Genomic DNA, 22,657 nt, shown 5'->3' on the forward strand with positions numbered 1-22,657 from the left:
GAGCTGTGACTTACTGGGTCTTGACAGGTAGCATTAATCCATTCTTGAGAACAATACCTCCATGATTCAATCACCACTCACTAGGTTTCATCTAATCACATCCCAACACCATTACACTGGGGACCACATTCCAAAACAAGCCTTTGGGGCCAAACCATTATCCAAACCATAGCAGATGCACTTGTGTACCCAGCTGGGGAGATGCTCATCAAGATGTTAGAACAATCCCTTGGCAATCTACCCAGGTTGTCCAATAAATATCAATGAAAACAAATTGTCTAGCTTGAGGAAGAGGTGATGTGGGCTATGGTGGCCCTCTGTGTCTGTCATGCAGTCGATAAATATTTTATGTGGCTAGATGTGGTCTCAGCCCACCTGATCTCAGAATTCTCCTCTGTCGAATTCCATGGACCTCATGATGTGATGGATATGAAAAACAGAAATGCAACTTTTACATTTTAATTGGCAGAAGGTGTGTGTGCTTGCCAGAGAGAGAAAGAGGGAGGGAGAGAGGGAGAGCACATGAGAGAGAATCCACAACGGGGTGTGATCATGCTGCAATTCTTTCCTCCATTGCTCCCGTCAGGATTTTGGGTATGCACGCACATGTGCCTGACATATTTTTCAAGCTTCTGGGGTCAGATTTTGAACCACAGTTGGCCAAGTGGGATCCAGATCTCCATGCACAAGGTTTAATCACTATGCTACGGGGCTGGCCTTGAACACTGGAAGTGAATGTGTAGAAATCACACGTTTTCGGAGAAGGGTGAGGCCAGTGATCATTCCTGAGTTTTCAGGGTGAAATCTCCCTGGCTGAGGTGGTGGGTAGGATGGAGAAGGAGCATGCTGCTGGCTGTTCAAACTTCTTAGCCACCCTCTGCTTATGTTAGGCCAGGCTGGACGTTGTGGCCACATAACAGGAGCCCTCAGTACTCCAGTGACTATTACTACCGAAAGGGCAGTGAGGGAGAGGGCACAGGGGTTGCAATGGCATGTGGAGGGCCTGTTCCAGCTGACCTCCCTTTGCCCACCCCTGCGCCTGTCCACTCTCATTGCCTCTCTCCCTCTGTTCTCCTAATGCCTCTATCATGGCCTACCCCTGCTCTTCCTCAGTCCCTGATGTGACAATCCGATTATCTCCCAAAGTCCTGAGGGCATAGACTCACAGGGTCTTATGATGCCCTGTGTCCAAGGGTGAGAGCAGTGTCAGGAGACTGGGGGGGGGCTGGACCGAGGGTGAGAACAGTGTCAGGAGACTGGGAGGAGGCTGGACTCTTTGATGTCCTTCCTCAGTTCTTGCCAGAACCATTGCAAGGACTGTGACCTCAAGGTATACCTCACTTTAGAAAGTATGACTGTCCATACTGACAGTCATACTGCCTACAATTTGACTTTAGGGTTAAGGGCATATTTGAAAAGCTGAATTATTTTGATATACACCATAGGCTCACAAATGATGGTAAATAGTTTTCGTAGACTCAAACTTATTTATCTGTCAGGGTCCCTTCAGAAAATGTAGTTCCACTTGAGACAGTTCAACTACAGAGACTGCTTTTTATTGGGAGAGGTTTTTGCTATAGGGTGCATGCACTTGCTGAAAAGAGAGAGAGACGGAGAGACAGAAAGTGGGAAATCATTCCCCCCCTCCACCAGGGGGAATGGCCACGCTGTAATCCCTTCTCCTCTTGGGATCTTGGGCACACATGCACATGTGCCCAGCGTGAGTTTAAGCCACGGGGTCCAGGATTTGAACCACAGTCAACTACATGAGAGTCCAGCAGCATAGCCATTATGTCAACTGCTGGTCCTGAGACTTTAAAAAAAAAAAAGAATTGTTTTATTTAACTTTATTTATTTATTTATTTATTTTAATCTGACCAGAAAGGGAGAGGAGAGAGAGAGAGAGAGAGAGAGAGAGAGAAAGCTACCAGATCTGGGACTTGAACTGCACTCGGCCATGTGGGAGTCCAGTGCTCTTGACCACCATGCCACCTGCCGGCCCCAGCCATAGAAACTTTAATAAAAGAATGGTTTATGAAGTAGGGGACAGGGGGAAAAGTGCCCACCAGTTGTAGTGAGACTCCCCAGGGTTGATGGGAAGTTAGAACTCCTCCTAGGTGTGAAGGAGCATGGGAGAGAAATGGTGTTCCTGGAGTCTGGAGGGGCAGGAGGTAGGGGACCACCAGCAGGGGCTACAGTCATGGAGGAGCACAGCCGCTGCCGGACCTGCCTGCCTTGTGAAGCAGGAGCAATGCCCTGCTGCCTTTCCCCTCCTGCCAGTGCCTCCTGCTGGAGGAAAAGGGAGCCCAGGTGCTGCAGGTGGTCAGCCTCCTTGGGGCCCAGAGCAGGGAGAGAAGCAGAGAGAAGGGATCTGAAGGCAGAGGAAGCAGATAGATATAATTAGTAACAAGGTTAAAAGATCCTGATTCGTTCTTTTGCTATTTGGTAAGTTTAAATTTTTATATATCCAGGTTTGTTAATATAGTCATAGGGGCCAGCCAGTAGTGTGGTGGTTAAGGCAGCTGAATTCCACATGGACGACTACACAGTTTGAGTTTTGATTCCTGGACACATGGCTTGAGGAACACCGCAGTTTGAATCTCAGACCTGGTGGGCTTGAAAATCATGGGACCAAGACCTGCAGATGGCATAATGTTTATGTTCTAGACTCCCATGTAGTCAGTCATGGTTAGAGGCCTGGACCCAGTGGCTTAAAACTCATGCTGGGCATGTGTGCGTGCGTGCCCAAAATCTCAAGAGGAAAATGGAGGAGAAGTGATTGTGGCATGACCATCCCCATTGGGTGGTGTGTGTGTGTGTGATTTTTTGCTTTCTGTCTCTCTGTCTCTCCAGTGAGCTCATGTGCCCTACAGCAAAAATCTCTCTTAAAAAAAAAGAAAAAGAAAAAAGAAAATCATGTCAGGTGCATACCCAAAATCCCAGAAGGAGAATGGAGCAGAAGGGATTGTAGCATGGCCATCCCTCCGAGGGGTGATTTTTCACTTTCCCTCTTGCTGTCTCTCTCTGTCTCTGGCAAGTGCATGCACTTTATGGCAAAAACCTTAAAACAAAACAAAACCCTGAAGAATGTTCTTTTCCCCTTCTCTTTTGGAACTGTCCTCAGAATCACTTACACGAAATAAATAAATAAATAAATAATAATAATCCTTGGGAAAACACAACTATTCCTCTCTTGATTTTTGTAAATAGACAAAATGCCTGGAAGATAATCCAGGATTCCCAGGACAGGACCCCAAGAGCACTAGCCTGGGAGTCAGTGGGGTTAGCTGTGACCTTGGGCAAACTAAGGTCCTGTGTGAGCCCAGTTTCCTTATCTGTAAAAGGATAAGGCATTCTCTAAGGTCCTTGTTACTTCTGATAGTCTATGATCCCTTCAGAAACAAGGCTGGTTAATCAGGGAGTTGGGCTATTTTGGGTCAAAGGCAAGGCAGGATTGTAATTAGTGCAACTGATTTTCTTGGGTGTCTGGAAAGTTGTCGCAAATGTTTTGAGTAAAGGCAGCACTATTGAAATACGGCTGTGTCTCCAGCATCCCAAAGCAGAAAGGGCAGAATCGGGACTCCCTGAATGTTGCTAACATGCACGTCCCACTCCAGAGCCTCAGCTTAGCGCTCTGGTATTGCAGCTTAGCTGGGACCTTAAGTAACACATCTGGGACATGCAGCAGAGCATGTAACTGAAGTTCCTTTGTCTTCCTTTTTCTTTCTTTCTTCTTTTTCTTCCTTACCTCCTTTCTTTTTTTTTTTTTTTTTTTTTTTCTTTTTTTCTTTCTCTTCCCCCCCCCCCATGGGGTGTCTCAGGTCGCTGGAGAGAGAAAGAATGAGAAAACACCCCAATGGGAGATGGTCATACTATGATCACTTTTCCTTCATTCTCTCTCAGGATTTTGGTCATGCACACACGTAAGCCTAGAACCTGGCATATTTTTTTCAATCTGCTGGGTCTGGGACTTGAACCATGCTGTCGGCCATGTGGCATCGAGCTGCCCCAGCCAGCACACCACAAGTTGCCTCTCCTTTTCTTTTCTTTTTTTTTTTTTTGGAGATTTTTGCTATAGGGTGCATGTGCTTGTTGGAGAGACAGAGAGACAGAAAGCTAGAAATCACCCCCCAGGGTGGATGGCCACACCATAGTCCCTTCTCCTTAGATCTCTTGGGATTTTGGGCATGCATGTACATGTGCCCAGCAAGAGTTATAAGCTGCTGGTTCCAGGACTTGAACCGTGGTCAACCACATGGGAGTCCAGATGCCATCCGCTGGTCTCTCTTTTCTTTTTTTAAAAAATGTATTAGTTTGTTTTGTTTTCAGAATGATTTATTTGATTTTATTTTTCATTCTTCTTTTTTTTTTTTTTTTAAATTTGCTACAGTGCAGGTACACCCACAGGGGAAAGGGAGAGAGAAAGAGAGAGACAGGGAGAAAGCAAGCGGCCAGATCTGGAACTTGAACCATAGTTGACCATGTGGGAGTCCAGCACCTCAACCACCATGCCACCTGCTGGTCCTTAAAGTATATTATTTTGAATTCAGACCTAAGATAAGTTGCAAGAATGATCTGAATATACATATATCTTCCACTTGTATTCGCTCATTATTAACATTTACCTTATTTGCCTCAATCTCTCTCTACATGGATGTTATCATTTTTGCTAAATCATTTGAGAATAAATTGCAGACATCATGACCCCTTATCTGTAAATACTTCAGCATGTGTGGACATTTTCTTAAACAATCCCAATACGATAGTCAAATTCAGGAAACTTAATATTATTATAATATTATCTAATATATAATTCATATTTAAGTTTCACCAGTTGCCCCAGTAATTCCTGGATAACAGTGTACTTGTCCCCATTTAGATGTCAATCATCCATGATCATACATGGTGTTTTGTTGCCTTATTGTCTTTGTTTCTTATCTTGTCAGGAATAGTTTCTCGGCTTTTTTTTTTTTTAGAAATTTTTGCTATAGAGCACATGCGCTTGCCAAGGAAACAGAAAGAAACAGAGAGAGAGAAAACAAGAAATCACCAGGGAGAATGGCCACACCACAATCCCTTCTCCTTTATTCTCCTCTCAGGATCTTGGGCATGCACACACATGCACCTGACGTGAGTTTCAAGCTGCCAGGTGCAGGACTCAAACTGTGGTTGACCATGTGGGAGTCCAGTGCCTTAACCACTATGCTACCTGCTGGCCCTGACATTGATACTCTTGAAGCAGGGGTTTCCAACTCCCAGGCTGTGGACTAGTCTGTGACCTCTTTGGGGCTGGGTCATGGACTGGTGCTAGTCTGCTGGGCTGCAGCGGAGCAGGGGTGGGGGTATGGTGGTGGTGGGTGGGAGGGGATTGAGATCAGCTTGGTCTGTGTTTGCAGCCTCTTTCCATCACTTGCATTGCCACCTGGGGATTGCCTCCTGTTGGATCAGTGGAGGCATTGGATTCTCATGGGAGCACACAGCTTATTGCTATGTGATTGTTTCATTGCATATTGCAATGTGACAGTGGTGGAAACAGGGTGCACAGTGGATCGACAGACATGGTGTGCTTGGGTCATCCTGGAACCACACCTCCCTCCCCATCAGTGGAGGGATTGTCTTATCTTCCATGAGGCTGGCCCCTGGTGTGGGAAGATTGGGGACTACTATTTTGAAGGGTATTGGACCAGTTGATCAGTAGAAATATCCCTTGGCCTGGGTTTGTCTGATGATGTTTCCTCATGGTTAGATTCAGGCTATGTGTTTTTGGCTAGGAATACGAAGAAGTGGCGTGAAGTCCTTGCTGGTGCATGGCTTCGGGAGGCACGAGATAGGTATGCAAATTTCAATTCCAGGGCTAAAGTAGATTGCCAAATTTCCTCATTGTAACTTTGCCATGTTTTCCTGTTGGAATGAACAAGTAAAACCAAGTTTTCAAGAAAGAAGTCCAAGTTTGGGCAAGTGTATTTCTCAAGCATACTTGAAAGGGCTGATGACATGCTTCGCTTTGGCACAATCTTAGGCTGGGGGTTTTGAAAATGGAGTTCTGGCTTTGAGCTTGGTAGCACAGAGGAGCTCTCTGTCTTTCCTCACGAGGACAAAGAATTCTGTGCATGAATGCTTGCCCCGGGCTGGGCATGCCATGTGCTGTTTACCAGCCTCTGAATTGCCCGGTGGCATCCAACAGCCTCAAGTGCTTCCTAAGGCTGAAGACGCTGCCATGGGCCACAGCAAATGTGTGGGGAACATTCTGCTGATGAGGGCGGTTTCATTTCCCTTTAAGTGCCTCTGTTATTTTCTACCACAAGCTTGAGGCCTGGCACTAACTGAATAACTTCCCAGTAGTGCGGCCAAGGAGGAGAAAGGGTTACGAACAAAAAGACTTTCTCTTTGGACAGGGCGTTCTTGTCCACAAAGTGCTTTATCTCTTGAGATCTGGCACTGAGCTCTCAGCCCTGCCTCCGTCTTACACACCAGAAAGGTGAAGCCTGAGAAGTGACATGATCGGTCTCAACTCATAGAACCGGGAAGAGGCCATCCTGCCTAGGTCAATCCAAGCTTTCTTTTTTTTTTTTGTAGAGGTTTTTGTTATAGGGCGCGTGCGCTCGCCAGACAGAGAGAGATAGAGAGATAGAAAGCGAGAAATCACCCCCCGGGGGGATGGCCACGCCGCAATCCCTTCTCCTCCATTCTCCTCTCGGGATCTTGGGCACACACACACACGCACCTGGCATGAGTTTAAGCCACCGGGTCCGGGACTCGAACCACGGTCGACTACATGGGAGTCCAGCGACATAGCCATTACACTAACTGCTGGTCCCAATCCAAGCTTTCTGATTAAAAAAAATGTTTTTTCCCTTACCCAGGATGCCATTGCTGATTCCCTGAGAAAGTTGGGAACATTTTTTGGGAGCGGGGGATGTTTAGGAAATGGAAGGTGTCTCTTGAAATACATAAGGGTTTGGACTTTTTTTTTTGGAGAGGTTTTTGCTATAGGGCACGTGCGCTTGCCAGAAAGACAGAGAAAGACAGAGAGACAGAAAGCGAGAAATCACCCCCCGGGGGGATGGCCACGCCGCAATCCCTTCTCCTCCATTCTCCTCTCGGGATCTTGGGCACGCACGCACACGCGCCTGGCGTGAGCCTCCTATAAAATGTAATATTCTCTGTCTCTATAAGTCACCCTGGCATCCCAAATAAACTTATAATCTTTACAAAGCAGTACACTTGGAGGTAGTTTCCCCACTCACCAGAAACCAGATGACACCCTTAAGCCCTCATTCTGCAATTCTGGGGTGTCTGTGCTCGGGAACTCTCGTCCCTAGGCATCTGCCACCATATCTTTCAGCTGAGCTGCCAGTAAACTTATTGGCCACATCCTGGTACCTGATCCATTGTCAGACATGTTTTTTTTTAAACTCTTTTTTCTTTCTCATGATAGAGCACATATGTGTATGTATGTGTGTGAGAGAGAAAGAGAATAAAAGAGAGAGACAGAAGGAGAGCGAGAGAGAGAGAAAGAGAGAGAAAAGTATCCTCTATAGGTCCAATCTCATTGGGATCCCTCTCTCTAGTTCCCCAGTCTGTTAGGTCCTGGGAACTGGGGGCTTGGTGTGTTTCAGGGTGACCTAGTTGAGGATTCAAACTGCAATTGCTGTGTGGGATCCGGCTTCTTTTCTCTCTCTCTCTATTGAAAGCAAGCTGCCAGGTCCAGGATTTGAACTGCGATCGGCCATGTGGGAGTCCAGCGTCCTTAATCACCATACCACCTGCCAGCCTTAGGATCCGGTTTCTTTAGAGCAATCCTTTACTATTATGTCATGGAGCTGTGTCCCCCCCACCCCAGCAGATTTTTATTCATTTTGCAAACCACATGCCCTGTGGTGGACCAGATGGTCTGTGCACTGGGTGCTGGGCACGAGAGGGAGGAAGGGGGCGGGCAGGCAGGAAAGAAGACTCTGGGGGACCATTAGGAAGCTGTCCTGGCCAGGTTTACATCTTCCAGGATGTGGGTTCGGGAGTTCACCTCCTACCCTGATTGTCCTGTCCCCAGCCAGGAACTGTGCATCCTGCTAGCTTGTCCCTTTACCCAGACTTCCTGCAAACACTAGCTTTATACCCTGAGACCCTCCTGATCTGGAGAGTGTCAGGATCATCTCTGTTAAGACTGTTGACTGTTTACATTGAAAAGCAAGGCTTTGGGGCCTTAGGGGAAGGGTCCCTTGCATGGTTATTTCAGGCCCATGTGCAGGCCAACTCTGGGTATTTTGTGACAGGAGAACCTGTTAGCAAACCTCTCATCTAAGGGCCTGACAGCCCCTGGGTGTTAGGCTGCTGCAGGGGCATTCATTGCTACCTGGGGAAGGCCTTACCTTTAGGTCCCTACTCTTGCTTAGGTGAGAAAAGCTTTTGACAACCTCTAGCCTTTCCGGCCAATGCATGAGGCTGCCAGCCAGCCTGGCCTCTGCTCTGGTCTGCAGTGGCCAGGCAGTGGGGCGGGCTGGAATGTGAGCAGGCAGGGGAGAATAATGACAGGGCATTTTCTATTTGTATGATTGCAAGTTTGGCTCACAACTTGAACCTCAAGTGGGCCCTTCTGGCAGATAGGGAAGTCAGGTAGAGAGTGGAGCCAGCCGGTGTGGATTGTCTAAATTCCTAGAAAATAAATTCTAGGAATTTAGCTGTGGGAGGAAGGAGCAGGAGGTGGATTAATCACTGGACAAATGTGCTGGGAGGCCTGGCGGGAAGGGGGAGGCTTTTTACTCTCTTTTTATCTGGACACTGCTTTTTTGTGGTTGTTGTTTGTTTGTTTTGTTCTTTGTTTTTTTTAGACTTTTCCCACAGGGCATGTGCTAGCAGGGGAGAAAGCGGGAAAGTGAGAAATCACCCCTCAGGGGAGATGGCCATGACATAATCACTCCTCCTCCACTCTCCTCTCGGGATTTTGGGCACGCACGCACATACACCTGGTGTGAGTTACAAGCCACCAGGCTGGAACTGTGGTTGCTCATTTGAAAATCCAGCTCTATTTAAAAAAAATTATTTAGAGGTTTTTGCTATAAGGCATGTACGCTCGCCAGAAAGACAGAGAGAGACAGAGAGACAGGAAGTGAAGAATCATCCCCAGGGGGATGGCCACACTGCAATCCCTTTTCCTCCATTTTCCTCTTGGGATCTTGGGCATGCATGCACACGCTCCCAAAGTGAGTTTAAGCCACCAGGTCCGGAACTCGAACTGTGGTCGACTACATGGGAGTCCAGTGACATAGCCATTACACTAACTGGTGGTCCTTGGAATCCAGCTCTTTAACCACCCTGTCATTTGCTGACCTCTGGACAGCATGTTTTTCCAAAATTGCTTCTTTCTTGAATTATAGTTAAGAGACTAATGAATACTTTAAAACAAATGCTTTTTTTTCTTTTAAATTATTTTATTTAGCTGAGCTGCAGTCCACTTATGGAGGAAAACCACTCCCTCTAAATACTGCTTTTGGTGACTGTTCTTTGTATGAAGTAATTGTTGTCACTAAAAATAGGAAATTACACATTACTGTTTATCAAAAGGAAACAAACACCTTGGATTAATCAGGTTCTTGACACTGGATGTTGATTCCAGACCTTGTCAGCAACCCAGGTGAAGAGCCCATACTCCATGTTCTGCAAACGCTTGTTTCTGTTATTTTGTGATTTGCAAAGGGGAAACAGTCGGATCTGTGTGTTCGCCAAAGCTCACCTGCCATGCTCTTGTTATAATCATGGAGAACCTTTCCTGCTTTGCTGGTGGCAGAAATTAGTACAGGAAAAAACACAGGGGGTTGGGGTGTGTCCTTCACAAGCTCTACTCTGATATGGTGGGACTGTCTGCCCTTTTGTACGTATGGGCATTTGTCTAACTTTCACAAAGTAAGGAGACTTAAAAGTTGGATTGTGGGGGGGAGTCCAGCAGGTGGTGTGGTGGTTAAGGTGCTGGATTCCCACATCGCCAACTGCTGTTCGAGTCCTAGACCCAGCGGCCTGAAACTCATGCAGGGTGCATGTGTGTATGTGCCCAAAATCCTGAAAGGAGAATGGAGGAGAAGAGATTTCAGTGTGACCATCTCCCCTGGAGAGTGATTCTTGCTTTCTGTTTTCTTTATTTCTCTGGTGAGCATGTGTGACCTATAGAAAAAAATCTCTCATAAAGAATAAAAGAAAAGGTTGGATGGGAACGCTTTCTTAAGACAACCAGTGGTGTGGTGGTTAAGGCAATTGGATCCCACATGACTGACTGTGCAGTTGGACTCCTGGACCGAGGCTTGAGAAACATGCTGGATGCGTGTTTGTGCATACTCAAAATCCCCAGAGGAGAATGAGGGAGAAGAGATTTTGCGGTGGCCATCCCCTCGGGGTGGTGGTGGTAGTGGTGGTGATTTCTCACTTTCCCTCTCTCTCTGTCTCTGTCTGGTGAGCACACATGCTCTACAGCAAAACAAAACAAAGCAACCTGAAGTGCCTGTGTGTACATTCATACAGGGAAGAGGTCTTGGAGGGGGCTGGGAGTACTGCGTGTCTTAGCATTTCCGTGTCCCACCTAAGGCCTGGGGAAGCTAAACCTGGAGTCTCCTCTCTCTCTCTCTCTATATATATATATATTTTTTTTTAATTGCTGGGGGAGGGAGTGAGAGACAGAGGGAGAGGGAAAATGAGGAAGTGCATGGTCATGCTGCAATCCCTTCTCTTCTGTTTCTCCATCCTGTTGGGATTTGGGGCATGCCCAGAAACCTGAGAGGAGAATGGAAGAGAAGGGATTGTGACAATGGGGCCATTTCCCATGGGGGGCATTTCTTGCTTTCTGCCTCTTTGTCTCTCCCATGAGCGCATGTGCCCTATAGCAAAAATCTAAAACAACTACAGAAAAAAAGAAATCACATCAGATAAGATTTATTTTTTTTTTTTTAAAAGTTGGATTGTGGGGGGGAGTCCAGCAGGTGGTGTGGTGGTTAAGGTGCTGGATTCCCACATCGCCAACTGCTGTTCGAGTCCTAGACCCAGCGGCCTGAAACTCATGCAGGGTGCATGTGTGTATGTGCCCAAAATCCTGAAAGGAGAATGGAGGAGAAGAGATTTCAGTGTGACCATCTCCCCTGGAGAGTGATTCTTGCTTTCTGTTTTCTTTATTTCTCTGGTGAGCATGTGTGACCTATAGAAAAAAATCTCTCATAAAGAATAAAAGAAAAGGTTGGATGGGAACGCTTTCTTAAGACAACCAGTGGTGTGGTGGTTAAGGCAATTGGATCCCACATGACTGACTGTGCAGTTGGACTCCTGGACCGAGGCTTGAGAAACATGCTGGATGCGTGTTTGTGCATACTCAAAATCCCCAGAGGAGAATGAGGGAGAAGAGATTTTGCGGTGGCCATCCCCTCGGCGGGGTGGGGGTAGTGGTGGGGATTTCTCACTTTCCCTCTCTCTCTGTCTCTGTCTGGTGAGCCCACATGCTCTACAGCAAAACAAAACAAAGCAACCTGAAGTGCCTGTGTGTACATTCATACAGGGAAGAGGTCTTGGAGGGGGCTGGGAGTACTGCGTGTCTTAGCATTTCCGTGTCCCACCTAAGGCCTGGGGAAGCTAAACCTGGAGTCTCCTCTCTCTCTCTCTCTATATATATATATATTTTTTTTTAATTGCTGGGGGAGGGAGTGAGAGACAGAGGGAGAGGGAAAATGAGGAAGTGCATGGTCATGCTGCAATCCCTTCTCTTCTGTTTCTCCATCCTGTTGGGATTTGGGGCATGCACACACACACATGCCTGGAGTGTTGCTCAAGCCACTGGGGCTGGAATCCCAACCATATGGTAAGATCTGGTTTTCTTAACCACCAGGCCATGCACCAGCCCTCTCCTATTGTTGTTGTTGTTGAGATTTCTGTTATAGGGCATGTGCACTCACCAAAGAGGCCGAGAGAGGATAGAGAGAAAGTGATAAATATAAAAATAAAAATAAGCAAAAGCTAAAATGCAAACAAAACAAAATAAACACCAGAATGGATTCTCTTAAGTTCTTGTTGAAATTTTGCAGATTAGTTGCTTTCTTTGAGCTGTTGACGAGCCTGAGTTCATCTGTACCTTATCGGTTAGTTGGCAAACACTCAGAATCCACACCTTTCCAGACTCAGGAGTGCCTATTTGTGGTGGAAAAAAGGTAAAGCAAAAAGTCAGGCCACTCAGAATCACATCAGGGGACCAGCAGTTAGTGTAATGGCTATGTCACTGAACTCCCATGTAGTTGACTGCAGTTCAAGTCCCGGACCCGGTGGCTTAAACTCACGCTGGGTGCGTGTGCGTGCGTGCCCAAGATCCCAAGAGGAGAATGTAAGAGAAGGGATTGTGGTGTGGCCATCCCCTCTGGGGGGTGATTTCTCGCTTTCTCTCTCTTTCTCTCTCTGTCTGTCTGGCGAGCGCACGTGCCCTATAGCAAAAACCTCTCCAAAAGTAAATAAATAAATAAATAAGAAACTTGGAGACTAGGAGGTGAGGACCTGAAGTCTGAGAAAGGCGGGGCAGCAGTGGCTGCAGAAGAGGTGCTGTGAGGGGTGGGAAGATGATGCCCAAAGACAAAAGTTGGGGTAAGAGTGGCAGGAAGCTGGGGTGTGGAGGAGGAGGAGGAGACCCTCCAGATATGGTCAGTTTGGTCCCAAACTATCTGCATCTGAAATGTCACTCATCACATCTGGGAAGTGTGGCTTTTGATATTCTGTGTTCTATTTATTTTCGTTTAAAATATTTTTAAGGTTTTTGCCATGGGGCATGTATACTCACTGGAGAGAAACAGAGACAGAGAGAAAGAGAGAAATAACCCCTCCCCTTGGGGGGGGGTCATTGCCATGCTCCAATTCCTTCTCCGCCATTTTTCTCCTAGGATTTGGGGAATGCATGCATATGTGCCTGGCATGAGTTTCAAGCTGCCAGGTGTGGGACTCAAACCATAGTTGGCCATTTGGGAGTCCAGTGCCTTGACCACTATGTCACCCTCTGGTCCCATATTTTTGTTTTTATTAACTAAAAAAAAAAAAATAAATCTTATCTGATGTGATTTCTTTTTTTCTGTAGTTGTTTTAGATTTTTGCTATAGGGCACATGCGCTCATGGGAGAGACAAAGAGGCAGAAAGCAAGAAATGCCCCCCATGGGAAATGGCCCCATTGTCACAATCCCTTCTCTTCCATTCTCCTCTCAGGTTTCTGGGCATGCCCCAAATCCCAACAGGATGGAGAAACAGAAGAGAAGGGATTGCAGCATGACCATGCACTTCCTCATTTTCCCTCTCCCTCTGTCTCTCACTCCCTCCCCCAGCAATTAAGAAAAAAAAAATAGAGGAGACTCCAGGTTCAGCTTCCCCAGGCCTTAGGTGGACACAGAAATGCTAAGACACGCAGTACTCCCAGCCCCCTCCAAGACCTCTTCCCTGTATGAATGTACACACCGGCGCCTCAGGCTGCTTTGTTTTGTTTTGCTGTAGAGCATGTGTGCTCACCAGTATCAGTTTGAAGCCGATGGATCTGGGATTTGAACTACTCTTGACTATGTGGGAGTTCAGTGACATCACTATTATGCCGTCTGCAAGTCCCTGATGTGATTCTGAGTGGCCTGACTTTTATTTTCCCCCCCATTTTGCTAGAGGACATGTGCATGGCCAGAGAGACAGGAGGCAAGAAAGAAAGCACCCCCAATGGCACATGGGCAGGTCACAACTCTTCCATTTCTCCATCCTGTTGGGATTTGGGGCACACAAGCACACACACCCAGAAATTTTTCAAGCCCATGGGCTGAGATTTGAACTGTAGTCAGTCATATGATATCTGGGTTCCTTAACCACTAGAGCACGGGGTTGGCTTAAGTTTTGTTTTATTACGAGGAAGCAGGCTGGTAGGTGGCGTGGTGGTTAAGGACGTTGGACTCCCACATGGCCAACCACGGTTTGAGTCCCAGACCTGGCAGCTTGCTTTCTCACTTTCCCCCTCTCTATCTCTCTCTCACTCTGTCCCTCTCTGGTCAAATTAAAATAAATAAATAAAGTTAAATAAAATAATTTTTTTTAAAAAAGGAAACACCTTTATTTGTTCTCCCCTCCCTCCCTGCTTCCCTAGTGAATTTTTTGACACAGAAAGCCTAGCCAGAAAATGCAGAGTTGTGTTTTCCACCTGAGGCCAGGTGGGATTGGCCTGGTTTTTGCTGCAGCTGACTGCCCTGCCCCCTGCCTGCCCTACTGTTCTCTTTGAGCCTGGCAGACACAGTGACAGCGGCCCTGTTGCCAGTGCAGACCACTGCAGAATGAGACAAAGCCCTGTGTATTATGCCGGGAAGGGCTTGGCTGTGACATGCTGACATGTGAGCGCAGGACAGCATTCGTGGCATCCAGAGTGCACAGTGCTCACATTCACATTGGGATTTGGCTATTGTGCTTATTTTTCTCAGCTTTGGGCAAAGTCCTAGAAAGTAGATGTTGAGGCATTGAGACCTCCTGAGAGGGGGCTATAGAACTGCGTGTTTGAATGTGATCCAGTGTGGGAACAACGTCCATAGCCGATTGCCAAGAGGGAAACGAGCTGATAGTCTATGCCATGGGAGCGTTCTGAGCCCACCGCTAACTCGTTCAGTTCTCTGCCACAGTGGACACAGGTGGCTTCTGCTGGCTCCTTGTCCACAGAGAGCAAGCTCTTCCCAGCCAAGGGTAAGATAAAGGATTATTTAATACGTGAAAGGGTGAGCCATTAGTTTAAGTCGGAAGAAATGGCACTGAAGTGACGCGTTAGCTTGATTGCCAGTACGGTCCACCAGGCTGGGCAATCCAAAACCCGCTTGGATTTGACAAACCATCCGGGAATTCAGAACTCCTTACCACACCCCGGGTGTCTGAGGGACAGCACGTAGGTTTGGGAAGAACAGGTTCAAACCTGACTCTGATCAGTGACAAAACCAGTCTCCCTTAGCAAACACGAATCTCCAAGCCAATCAGATTCGCACAGCCTTCTAGCACCGTGTGAACGGGCATTGCTGAATGCCGGCTGGGCTGGGCTCAGGCGGGGCAGCCAGGTGCCTGCAACGTGTGATTTGAAGGCCTCAGGAAAGGCTGCCCTAGCCTGGAATATCTCCCCTACTGGTTCATCAAGGCTGTCTGCAATTTCACCATTATGAGTCATTCCTTTGTGATTACCAGGGCCCTGCCCTGAACAGCCTTCTGTCAATGCAGTTTGGTCTGGGATACAGGATTCCCTTAACCTTCTCACCTTCCATCGTGTGTCTGCAATTAGGCCACGTTTAATCCCGTGGGAAAGTCACAAACTCAGTTCCACTTTTTCATTTTCCTTTTCCGGAATCTCTTTACCTCCTCTATTCTGTATGCTGTTCAGCTTAGACAGGAAACAAAGCTGGAAGTCAGGTGGCCAGATATGGGGACAGAGGAGCAGAGGGAGGGGAAGTGAAGGCACTGGGGACCAGCAGACTATCCCACCTGGCGCACCAGCAGAATGAGGTTGGGCCTTCTTTGTCTGGTGCCAGATGGTTCATGAAAGGAGACATTCTCTTCCCCTTGAGGCTGAGAGGGAGTGCAGTCAGCTCCCACACGGGCTCCTTTCCATTCTACTACCTTTCCTTCCACTCCCTCACTTTCCTGTCCTCTGACCTTTCCTTCTCAGCCATCATCATTCCATGTGGCCTCAGGTAGGGAGGGAACTCTCATTGGTGCCTGGAGGAGCCAGGAGTTCCTAAGCCAGACCAGAGCTTGGCCATACCCCTTTCTCCTTATCTTGGTTCTCAATCCCTGAGGGAGGCCAGAGAGAGGCGCAGGAGCTCCGGCTGCAGATACCACCTCATCAGCGGACTGGAGCAGATGAGATGTGGGACTGCTTAGTGAGATGCCGAGGGACAGCACGGAACCCTTAAACCTTCCCCTCTTTCCTAGGACTGGAAGAGATGATTGGAGCCTATCTATGTCACGTCTCTCTGCCTTTGGGCATATTTTGTTTTCCCAAGCCTTTCTTCCAGAGATACAGCTTTCGTCTCCCAAAGGGGAGATAATGCCAAAAACTCCACAGGAATATGAACTCCATGAAGACAGAGTTTTATTTTTTATTTTAACTTTATTTATTTATTTATTTATTTATTTATTTTTAATTTCACCAGAGAGGGACAGAACGAGACAGTGAGAGAGAGTGAGAAAGCAAGCTGCCAGATCTGGCACTCTAACCACGGTTGGCTATGTGGGAGTCTGGCGCCCTTAACCACCACGCCACCTGCTGGCTCCAAGGCAGAGATTTTAAATATGTTCCCAGTGCCTGTTTGGGACTGGGGGACTTCCTCTGCATTATTACTATTATTTTTTGTTTAATATATCCCCAATGTCTGTCCCATAGTAGGTACTCAATAAATACTTGCCACGTGAACCTCTTCTGTTGAAGTAATCATAGCTGGTAAAGCATTTTCAATCCCAACGAACATTTGATTGGGTAGGTAGGCATTTTTAGAACTAACGTTTCCAAAGATTAAATTTTTAATTACAACGCATAGCAATTTCTTTTTGTAAAAAAAAAAATAATAATGGAGAGGTAGTCTCCCAGTCCCAAATCCAGCTGTCTGCTTATTCTTAGTGGTAACCATTGGTATCATTCTGGCACGTGTTCTGCAAACTTCGTCCTATGCATTTGGACATGTTAACACAAAAGTCTCTGGAAGGTTCTCAGTTCAAGTCCAGAGACCTCAGTGGGTATGCTGAGTGCATGCTTGCCCATCTGGGATTAGTGAAGCCTGGGGGTGGATCATAGTGTTAAGGCTCTTTCAGGGGTACAATCTCCTTATCTCTCTCTCTTTCTCTCTTATTCATGGAATAAACAAATAGGTAAACTTAAAAAAATGAAACACATAAGTCTATAATTTAGAGGGCTAAAAAATTACCCATAAATAAGATTGGATGGCATCGTTTTGCAATTTCCTTTTCCCCATCTTAACGATGTTTTGGAGCTGTTCTGTGTGGGTAAATACAGATACGCTTAATTCTTTTTCACTCTTTTGAAATATTACGCAACACAGATGAAGTGCTATATAGTTGACAATTCCTCTTTTTTCTTTTGAAATGGTTTTTGCTATAGGGTGTGTGTGCTCACCAGAAAGAGAGACAGAGAGACAGAAAGTGAGAAATCACCCCCTGGGGGGATTGCCATGCCGCAATCCCTTCTCCTCCATTCTCCTCTCGGGATCGTGGGCACGCACACATGCCTGGCGTGAGTTTTAAGCCACCAGGTCCAGGACTCTAATTGTTGTTGACTTCATGGGAGTCTAGCGCCATAGCTATTATGCTAACTGCTGGTCCCCGACAATTCCTCTTAATGGACATTTAATTCATTTCTAGTGTTTACAAACATCCTTGCCCACTGCACTTTGAGCAGATATCCAGGTATTTCATTTGAGTACTAGTGTGGAAATCCAGTGCATATAACACAGGAAGCTGTGCATCTGACCTTTCAAGAGCTACTTCCAAATTGCTCCAAAAAGTCTGTATCCACGTACGTTGCCACTTTTGGGTGTGGAAGTGCTTACTTTCTCCACATTGGTACTGGTTTACTGATGTCTTCATTTTTTACTCATCAGTATGGTCTCATCACTAGAACAAAAATTTCAGTTCTTGGGGTCAGCAGGTGGTATGGTGGTTAAGGGTGATGGACTCCCACATGACTGACCATGGTTCGAGTTCCAGACTTAGAGGCTTGCTTTTTCATTTTCCCTTTCTCTCTCACTCTGTCCCTCTCTGGTCAAATTTAAAATAAATAAATAAAGTTAAATAAAATAATTCTAAAAGAAAAATTCAGTTCTCTCCTCTTGGCCAGGAAGTTGTGAGTGATTTCCTTAGTAAAGTGACACATGTGTAGTAATGATGCTATTTAATGCCATGTCTTCTGTGACTTAGTAACTAGTCACAAGGGCTGAGTCACTGTCAGGCCTCTATCTCTTTGGTAGGAATGGCTATGTATCTGTTTTCTCTGCACCATGACCTTTGAATGTACACACAGTCTGGGGCCTTGGAGGGTCTCAGGGGACTACACTCCCTTTTCCCCTGCTTAATCTGTTTTCTGGACTGACTCCATGGAATTCTGTGACATGGCCTGCCACATTCTGTCCTGCCACACAGTGGCCGTGTCCTAGAATGACCATGCCAATCATTCATTCAGAGGCTCTTCATTAGCCTCAGGGTTTTGCCTTTGGTCAGCTCAGAACACAGGGCAGAAGTTGCTGATTTTGTGCCAGCAGGTGGCGTGATGGTTAAAGCACTGGGTCCCACATGGCCAATGTGGCGGTTTGAGTCCTGGATCTAGTGGCTTGAAAAACACTCCAGGTAGATGTGCATGTGTGCCCAAAATCCCAAAAGGAGAATGAAGGAGAAGGGATTGCGGTGTGGCCAATCCCCTAGAGGGTGATTTTTCACTTTCCCTCTCTTTCTCTGTCTTTCTGGCTAGCACACATAGCTTATAGCAAAAAGCAAACAATCAAAACCACTAAAATAAAAAAGGTTGTTGGTTTTGTTTTTTGCTTGGCATTGAGGATCTCAGGTCCATCTTCAAATCTTTTTCTGGTTCCTTGGAACCTATGCCACAGGCTAGGTTGTGCCCTTGTGTTTTCTAAGTTCATATATCACTTTGTGCAATATTTTCCACAGAGAAATGCATTAAAAAAAAGTTTTAAGAACATTTAAACATTTTAATTAAAAATTTTTTTTTTTTAGAGAGAGATTTTTGCTATAGGGTGCGCTTACTTGCTGGAGAGACAGAGAGAGATGGAGAGACAGAGAGAGTCAGAGATAGAAAGCGAGAAATCACTTCCCAGGGGGAATGACCATGTTGCAATCTCGTTTCCTCCATTCTCCTCTTAGAATTCTAGGCACTCATGCACACATGCCTGGCCTGAGTTTTAAACTACTGGGACTTGAACTGCAGTCGACTACATGGGAGTCCAGTGACATAATCATTACACCATCTGCTGGGCCCTTAATTTCTTTTTCTAAGAATTACTTTGTTTACTTTTATTATTGTTACTATTATTATTTATCTTTTTTTTGGAGAGGTTTTTTGTTATAGGGTGCACATGCTCACCAGAAAGACAAAGAGAGACAGAGAGACAGAAAGCGAGAAATCGCCCCCCCCCCGGGGGGATATGGCTACTCCGCAATCCCTTCTCCTCCATTCTCCTCTTGGGATCTTGGGCACGCACGCACACGCACCTGGAGTGAGTTTAAACCACTGGGTCCAGGACTCGAACCGTGGTCGACTACATGGGAGTTCAGTGACATAACCATTATGTTAACTGCTGGTCCCTATTATTGTTATTATTTTTAATAGACTGGAGAGAGAGAGAGAGAGAGAGAAAGAGAAACTGCCGGGTCCAGAACTCGAACCCAGTTGGACATGTGGGAATTCAACTCCTTAATCATCATGCCACCTGCTGGCCCTGGATAACTGGGTTTTCCTCCTAAAGTTTCCTTTTTTAGAGGGAGCATAGGATTTTAAGGCAGTATAACTTGTTTCGATGGCTTCAGATTAATTTTGTGCTTGGATTAGAAAACCACTGTTGGATGATTTGATTTTTTCACTTCTAAAATGAATAGAAGCTGATTTTGTTTCTCGTCCTTTAATCTAGCTATCACAGAATCTTTGTTTCGCTGGTTTCAGTAATATTACTGTTATTTATAAAGCACTCTACTTTTGGCCATGAAATACACTAACAGGACACTGTGAGGTAAAAAACCATACTTTCTTTTTTTGGAGAGGTTTTTACTATAGGGCACATGCGCTCGCTGAAAAGACAGAGAAAGACGGAGAGACAGAAAGTGAGAATCACCCCCTGGGGGGATGACCATGCCTCAATCCCTTCTCCTCCATTCTCTTGGGATCTTGGGCATGCATGCACATGCGCCCGGCGTGAGTTTAAGCCACTGGGTCCAGTACTTGAACCGCGGTCGACTACATGAGAATTCAGTGACGTAGCCATTACGCTAACTTCTGGTCTCAAACCATACTTTCTTAAGAATAATTTATTTTAAAATTTGCTATAGGGTCCATGTGCTTGCCAGAGAGAGGAAGTGTAAAAGAGTTTTACAAGGTAAAACTGTTTGGTACATGTAAATGCTCATGTGTTTGTTATTATTTGATCATTGTTTCTGACAGAAACATTCCTTTCTTCTGTGGTTATTTGGATTTAATCTGAATTTCATTTTATAACTAAAAAGTAGACAAATTGAAATAAAAAGAAGAACCATCAAATGCTTAATTATTCAATGAGGCCCTTTCTGAGAAAGGAAACATTATTTTTTTAATTTTTTATTTTTTTGGAGAGATTTCCACTATAGGGTGCGTGCGCTCGCCAGACAGACAGAGAGAGACATAGAGACAGAAAGTGAGAAATCACCCCCAGGGGGGATGGTCACGCTGCAATCCCTTCTCCTCCATTCTCCTCTCGGGATCTTGGGCACGCACACACACGCGCCCGGCGTGAGTTTTAAGCCACCGGGTCCGGGACATGAACTGTGGTTGACTATGTGGGAGTCCAGCGACATAGCCATTATGCTAACTGCTGGTTCCCATAGAAAGGAAACATTATTTTTGTAAACTAATTCATATCTGATTAATCCATTAAAATTTTTGAAAATCTGGGAAGAAAGAATTGGTAGGATGGGATGAATGCAGTTTTTAATAGTCTTTCATGTCTTTAGAGGTGAAAGAAATGCAAATATAATTCAGTTGAAAGATTATTTTGTCATTCGTTCATTCATTCATTCATTCATTCATTCATTCATCTGTCCTCTATCCAAGGCACAAACATGTCTAGGATAACAGAGGCACTGTTAAGCTCTGAGATGCAGAGACAAATAATAATCCATTGTTCCAGCCTTCAGGGAAGTCTAATGAGGAATTTGTTTATTACTTAGAGAGAACAAAAATTTAAGTGGCCCAAACATTCCCTGAAAGCTTGGGACAGGGAAGATAGTTGATTGGTAAGAAGGAAGCGTGAATGAGAAAATTCACCTCTTTGAATTCTATCCATCAATGCCCATGTTACTTTCCCGAGGAGGAATAACTCTTGGGGTGGTGTCCAACTTGAGCAAACATGGGAAAACATAAGCCATTGAAGCTACCAATAGCAGCATGTTCTCCATGACTAGGTTTGGGATCCTGGCATTGGCTAGGGAATCTGGGGGACAGATGGGTTCTCTTTCCTGATGATAAGAGATGGTGGTGCCCCTGGGATAGGAGATCTACCACATAATGCTTTAGGAGCTCCCAGTGGCATTCAGTCTACACGTCGGAATGCCTGCCCCATGGCCTCTGGCTTAGTGCTAGACAGAGAGAAGATAGTCACTGGGCACTCTGGTTCTACGACAAACCCCCTTTCTTACACGTCGTCCACACTGTTCCTCTATGTTCAATTGCACCTAATCTCTCTCCTTTGGCCACTGCAAAGTCCTCGAGGACCAGGGGTTGGGTCGATGACTGAATGAACCTGAGATAGCATTGTCCCCTCTGTGATTCACTGGGCTTTCACAGAAGGATGTCTTCCAGTTTATGCTTTTCAGTTTATTCTTAAGACTGTCTCTCATTTTTTTAGTCAGAGCTTCTAGGCCAGGGTTCAGCTTGGGCTGTGCCAGGATGCATTAGGGGTGATGGTGGTAAAGGTGGTGTGTCTGGTGCCTTATGTATCCATGGTAGGTGTTTGGGAGATGTTAATTGACCGTGGTTTGATGAATGATGTGGTAATGATCTCTATCCTTGTCGTTAGAACACACTGCAGTCACCAGCGCGGGAATGCAAAGACCAGGATAAACCCAAGGAATATACCAGCCAGGTCGGAGCAGTTTCAGTCTCCACCCCGAATGCAGGTAAGAGAAGGTGGTGGGAGTGAAAGAATGATAACCTCAATTAGATAATGATGCCCTCTGTCCAGTGCATGGGCTGTGGAAGTCAAACCTGGAAGGAGTTGGTTCAGGTCTTGGGGCACCACCCGTCTTTCTCCAGGGTCTGGACATTCAAGTCCTCCTCCTCTCTTCCACTTTTTGAAAATCCTGTAGGAAATGCACTTACTCTGGCACTGCTGACCTCTTCAGAAAGATTCTCAAGGGTCCCTTTCTAAACCGGGCTGCTGTGGAAACACCCATGTGCTTATAGGACAGTATGAAACTCAGAGGCCAGGGTGGGGCAGAGACCAAAGACTTAGAATTAAAGAGTAAGGATCCACTTCTTGTTGACAAGCTACTAGAGTTTAGGAACAATTGATTTTTTTGATCATGTGAAGTACTTTCTTAGGCCTCCTAGGAGGGAGGCAGCCACTTGAAGGCTGAGTCTGGAGGAAGAAATGACTCTAGGGTATGGAAATCCTGGGTCCTGGGAGCTAAACAGGGAGCCATTGGCTCAGTCTGTGTCAACACCATGCTCTCAGCCTGCTACAAATTCAACTTTTTCCTTCTTTCTTTCTTTCTTTCTTTCTTTCTTTCTTTCTTTCTTTCTTTCTTTCTTTCTTTCTTTCTTTCTTCTTTCTTTCTTTCTTTTTTCTTTTTGGAGAGTTTTTTTTTTTTTTTTTTTGCTATAGGGCACGTGCGCTTGCCAGACAGACAGAGAGAGACAGAGAGACAGAAAGCGAGACGAGA

General features: G+C 45.9%; 1 protein-coding gene across 2 annotated transcripts in view; it reads left to right on the plus strand.

The window, feature by feature from the left end:
- AHNAK (AHNAK nucleoprotein) overlaps positions 1–22,657 on the plus strand; it is a 116,117-nt gene that overhangs the window by 41,218 nt on the left and 52,242 nt on the right. For both annotated transcript variants that reach the window (XM_006156588.2, XM_006156589.2), the window contains exon 5: positions 21,793–21,892. In XM_006156588.2, the coding sequence (XP_006156650.1) occupies positions 21,793–21,892 (100 nt within the window). The remainder of the gene's footprint in view (positions 1–21,792; positions 21,893–22,657) is intronic.

The sequence above is a fragment of the Tupaia chinensis genome, unplaced genomic scaffold (genome assembly GCF_000334495.1).
Source record: "Tupaia chinensis unplaced genomic scaffold, TupChi_1.0 Scaffold000502_1, whole genome shotgun sequence".
In the NCBI taxonomy this organism is placed as follows: Eukaryota; Metazoa; Chordata; class Mammalia; order Scandentia; family Tupaiidae; genus Tupaia; species Tupaia belangeri.